This window comes from Cherax quadricarinatus, chromosome 20 (genome assembly GCF_038502225.1).
Source record: "Cherax quadricarinatus isolate ZL_2023a chromosome 20, ASM3850222v1, whole genome shotgun sequence".
In the NCBI taxonomy this organism is placed as follows: domain Eukaryota; kingdom Metazoa; phylum Arthropoda; class Malacostraca; order Decapoda; family Parastacidae; genus Cherax; species Cherax quadricarinatus.
Window position 1 is genome coordinate 47089435 of NC_091311.1, and position 6000 is coordinate 47095434.

The window sequence follows — 6000 nt, forward strand, 5'->3', positions numbered from 1 at the left end:
GGGGGTAAAGGAGGTTTTGTGTGCGAGGGGCTTGGACTTCCAGCAGGCATGCGTGAGCGTGTTTGATAGGAGTGAATGGAGACAAATGGTTTTTAATACTTGACGTGCTGTTGGAGTGTGAGCAAAGTAACATTTATGAAGGGGTTCAGGGAAACCGGCAGGCTGGACTTGAGTCCTGGAGATGGGAAGTACAATGCCTGCACTCTGAAGGAGGGGTGTTAATGTTGCAGTTTAAAAACTGTAGAGTAAAGCACCCTTCTGGCAAGACAGTGATGGAGTGAATGATGGTGAAAGTTTTACTTTTTCGGGCCACCCTGCCTTGGTGGGAATCAGCCAGTGTGATAATAATAATAAAATAAATTGTGTGATAATTTTCTATTTGGTCTAATTTTGCCTAGAAATTTTTATTTCATGATGTCTTCTTCTTTCAACAAACTGGCTATATCCCACAGAGGCAGGGTGGCCCAAAAAAGAAAAAACAATAGTTTCTCTTTTTAACTTTAATAATGTACACAGGAGAAAGGGGTTAATAGCCCCTTGCTTCCGGCATTTTAGTCACCTTTTACGACACGCATGGCTTACGGAGGAAGAATTTTGTTCCACTTCCACATGGAGAAAAGAGGAAATAAACAAGAACTAGTAAGAAAATAGAAAAAACCTAGAGGGGTGTGTGTATATACATTTTTTTTTTTCAACAAACCAGCCGCATCCCACCAAGGCAGGGTGGCCCAAAAAGAAAAATGAAAGTTTCTCTTTTTAAATTTAGTAATTTATACAGGAGAAGGGGTTACTAGGCCCTTGCTCCCAGCATTTTAGTCGCCTCTTACAACACGCATGGTTTACAGAGGATGAATTCTGTTCCACTTCCCCATGGAGATAAGAGGAAATAAACAAGAACAAGAACTAGAAAGAAAATAGAAGAAAACCCAGTGAGGTGTGTATATATATATGCTTGTACATGTATGTGTAGTGTGACTTAAGTGTAAGTAGAAGTAGCAAGACGTACCTAAAATCTTGCATGTTTATGAGACAGAATAAAGACACCAGCAATCCTACCATCATGTAAAACAATCACAGGTTTCTGTTTTACACTCACTTGGCAGGATGGTAGTATCTCCCTGGGCGGTTGCTGTCTACCAACGTACTACCTAGGATTTCTTGATGTACGGTATGGAAATGTTCAACATGACATGATCTACCAAACTAGCCAAAATAAAATTCCAATTTCCACTCATGTTATCCAACTGTGACATTCAGTTAATCACTTGATGGTACTATACTGTAGTAAACATGTACAATACAGAAATGCATTTGTGAATAAAAAATCTGAATCAACTAAAAATTCTGTTTCAAATTTTATAACTAAAAATGATTAATAAAAGATAAAAAAAAATAGGACACTATACATACGTAAAATTCTGAATATCTGTATAGGAATCCTCACGAAGTGCCATCTGGTGTCTGATGTGACTCTCCCGAGCAGCAATGGGTGTTGGGGAAATTCCTTGGGCAATATTGTGTCTGTTAACCCCAAGATCGGGGCTCTTGTCACTGTCATGCTGAAACAAAGTAAAGCAATAATGCAGCACAACATTTTGAAAATCACTGTTTCTGTTATTCATTAAAATTTTCATTCCATTATTCACTTCTTTACACCCTACAGGTACTATTAAGAACTATTTCATTCAGTATAATCTGCCTCCACTCCACCAGCCATATTAGCAGAACCCAGTAACGGAGGAGGCAGCTGAGTAATTTTTTGTGGAATCCCAGGGAGCTAGTCACACAGGCCTTGGTCCAGCTGTAGAGAAAAGCAATTTACCAGATTGGTGACAACACTACCAGCCCAGTGCCTAACAAAAGAATCGTTGTACCAGGACCCCAGAGTAAAGCCTACAACAGGGAGTGAACAGCCGAAGGGGAAGGGGGAAAGAGAGAAAATATATGAATAAATAAATAACTAATGAATAAATGAATGAATGAATGAATAAATAAAAGAATGAAGAAATAAATGAATGAACGATTCTGGAAGATACTGAATGAAGTCTCAATATTTAAGAAAGGAGACAGACAGAAAGCACTGAACTACAGGATCCCAGTATTGCTGATGTGTATACTAAGGAAAGTCTTACAGACAGTAATCTAAAGAGCGGTTCAACATTTGGAAAGTAGTAGTTTCTTAAACAATAACCAGAATGGATTTAGTGATAGCAAATCTTTTGTAACAAATCTGTTGGAGTTTTTTTGATACAGTAACAGAAGTGAGGCAAAAAGAGGAATGGGTGGACTAAATATTCTTGGATGGCAAGAAGGTATCTGATACAGTACCTCATAAAAGACTGGGGAAGAAACTTTAGGAGGAAGTAGGTGTAACAGGGAATGTGCTACAACAGATCGCAAAGTTTTTATTTATTTATTTATTAACACACTGGCCGATTCCCACCAAGGCAGGGTGGCCCGAAAAAGAAAAACTTTCACCATCATTCACTCCATCACTGTCTTGCCAGAAGGGTGCTTTACACTACAGTTTTTAAACTGCAACATTAACACCCCTCCTTCAGAGTGCAGGCACTGTACTTTCCATCTCCAGGACTCAAGTCCGGCCTGCCGGTTTCCCTGAATCCCTTCATAAATGTTACTTTGCTCACACTCCAACAGCACATCAAGTATTAAAAACAATTTGTCTCCATTCACTCCTATCAAACACGCTCACGCATGCCCGCTGGAAGTCCAAGCCCCTCGCACACAAAACCTCCTTTGCCCCCTCCCTCCAACCTTTCCTAGGCCGACCCCTACCCCGCCTTCCTTCCACTACAGACTGATACACTCTTGAAGTCACTCTGTTTCGCTCCATTCTCTCTACATGTCTGAACCACCTCAACAACCCTTCCTCAGCCTCCTCCTCCTAACTTCCAAACTACGAATTCTCTACATTATATTCACACCACACATTGCCCTCAGACATGACATCTCCACTGCCTCCAGCCTTCTCCTCATTGCAACATTCATCACCCATGCTTCACATCCATATAAGAGCGTTGGTAAAACTATACTCTCGTACATTCCCCTCTTTGCCTCCAAGGACAAAGTTCTTTGTCTCCACAGACTCCTAAGTGCACCGCTCACCCTTTTCCCCTCATCAATTCTATGATTCACCTCATCTTTTCATAGACCCATCCGCTGACACGTCCACTCCCAAATATCTGAATACATTCACCTCCTCCATACTCTCTCCCTCCAATCTGATATCCAATCTTTCATCACCTAATCTTTTTGTTATCCTCATAACCTTACTCTTTCCTGTATTCACTTTTAATTTTCTTCTTTTGCATACCCTACCAAATTCATCCACCAACCTCTGCAACTTCTCTTCAGAATCTCCCAAGAGCACAGTGTCATCAGCAAAGAGCAACTGTGACAACTCCCATTTTATGTGTGATTCTTTATCTTTTAACTCCACGCCTCTTGTCAAGACCCTCGCATTTACTTCTCTTACAACCCCATCTATAAATATATTAACCACGGTGACATCACACATCCTTGTCTAAGGCCTACTTTTACTGGGAAATAATCTCCCTCTTTCCTACATACTCTAACTTGAGCCTCACTATCCTCGTAAAAACTCTTCACTGCTTTTAACCTACCTCCTACACCATACACCTGCAACATCTGCCACATTGCCCCCCTATCCACCCTGTCATATGCCTTTTCCAAATCCATAAATGCCACAAAAACCTCTTTAGCCTTATCTAAATACTGTTCACTTATATGTTTCACTGTAAACACCTGGTCCACACTCCCCCTACCTTTCCTAAAGCCTCCTTGTTCATCTGCTATCCTATTCTCCGTCTTACTCTTAATTCTTTCAATAATAACTCTACCATACACTTTACCAGGTATACTCAACAGACTTATCCCCCTACAATTTTTGCACTCTCTTTTGTCCCCTTTGCCTTTATACAAAGGAACTATGCATGCTCTCTGCCAATCCCTAGGTACCTTACCCTCTTCCATACATTTATTAAATAATTGCACCAACCACTCCAAAACTATATCCCCACCTGCTTTTAACATTTCTATCTTTATCCCATCAATCCCGGCTGCCTTACCCCCTTTCATTTTACCTACTACCTCACAAACTTCCCCCACACTCACAACTGGCTCTTCCTCACTCCTACAAGATGTTATTCCTCCTTGCCCTATACATGAAATCACAGCTTCCCTATCTTCATCAACATTTAACAATTCCTCAAAATATTCCCTCCATCTTCCCAATACCTCTAACTCTTCATTTAATAACTCTCCTCTCCTATTTTAAATTGACAAATCCATTTGTTCTCTAGGCTTCCTTAACTTGTTAATCTCACTCCAAAACTTTTTCTTATTTTCAACAAAATTTGTTGATAACATCTCACACACTCTCTCATTTGCTCTCTTTTTACACTGCTTCACCACTCTCTTAACCTCTCTCTTTTCTCCATATACTCTTCCCTCCTTGCATCACTTCTACTTTGTAAAAACTTCTCATATGCTAACTTTTTCTCCCTTACTACTCTCTTTACATCATCATTCCACCAATCGCTCCTCTTCCCTCCCGCACCCACTTTCCTATAACCACAAACAAAGTACCTAATGGAAAGGAGAAAGTGTGATTGCCCGAGGGAGATGTCATGATGGGAAAGGGTAACAAGTGGGTTCTTTTATGATTACTAGTAGGATCAGTAGTTTCTATTATATGTGAATGACATACCAGAATGATACTGCTGTAGAATTAATGAGAATAAAACCTGCTGAGGACAAGGAAAGACTACAAATAGCCCCAAAGTGATTGCAAGAATGGTCAGACAAGTTGTTATATACTTAAATTCAACCCTATCAAGTGAAAGGCTATGAAAACTGGGGAGGGAACAAGAAGACTGGAAACTGAGTATAGACTTGGATAGAGACTGCAGACTTGACTCAAGGAGAAAGACCTTGGAGTGAGCCTAGTGCCAAACATATTATCAGAAATATACATCAACCAAATAACCTCTGCTGCTGTTCTGCTGTTAGATATTCAATCTTGGCAAACACATCAATGAATTTCTTTGCTGCTTCATGATCAGCAATTTTATTACCACTAATCTTTAAATATTTAATGCCATGCCTTTTCTTATATTTTTGTAACCAGCAGGCTGATTAGCCTTCATGAATCTGAACAGTCATTCAACACCCTTTAGACAACACATATCAGGCTCCTCTTGGAGTATGTAGCACCAGCATGGCACCCACACCAGGTAAGAGAGAATGTTAAGAAACTGTAGAAACTGCAGAGATATGTAACAAGACTTGTTCCAAAGCTAAGGCAAATGAGCTACGAGGAGAAGCTAAAGAAACTATACCTGGTGATATTAAAGAACAGAAGAACAAGGAAAGATATGATAACTTGAAAAATATTCAGAGGAATTGATGGGGAAGATTGGGATAAACTGTTTGAGAGGCAGAAAATAGGTACACAAGGGCAAAGTTGGAAGCTGAAGGCATAGACGAGTCACAGGGATGTCAGGCAGTACTATTTAAACTTCAGGATTTTCAGGAAGTGGAATGACCTTGATAACGAAATGGTGGAGGCAAGCTCCATACGCAGTTTTAAAAATATGTATGACAGGGCCCACAAGGGAGTGAATATAGGAAATGGCAAGTTAAAAGGCAGGGTCAGGATCTGGGACCTGACCCCTGCAAATCACAAACAGGTGAGCTTGAGTGTGTGCACGCACATGTGCAACCCCCTTCCCCCCCCCACTTCTGAAAGGTGAGTTTTGGTTGGGATGAGGCAACACATATTCCAGGTGGGTCTGCGGGTACCTTAGCAAACATACATGTAGTAAATACTGTACTTGCCATTTTTTTTTTTTGTTTTAACAAGTCGGCCGTCTCCCAACGAGACAGGGTGACCCAAAGAGAAAGAAAATCCCTAAAAAGAAAATACTTTCATCATCATTCAACACTTTCACCACACTC

The 6000-nt window shown here is 40.5% G+C and overlaps 1 protein-coding gene across 6 annotated transcripts in view; it reads right to left on the reverse strand.

Moving 5' to 3' along the window:
* The window catches only part of Ocrl (Oculocerebrorenal syndrome of Lowe), a 134996-nt gene that overhangs the window by 85062 nt on the left and 43934 nt on the right, over positions 1-6000 (reverse strand). For all 6 annotated transcript variants that reach the window (XM_070087054.1, XM_070087053.1, XM_053793459.2 and 3 more), the window contains one exon: positions 1411-1559. In XM_070087054.1, coding sequence (XP_069943155.1) covers positions 1411-1559 — 149 coding nt within the window. The remainder of the gene's footprint in view (positions 1-1410; positions 1560-6000) is intronic.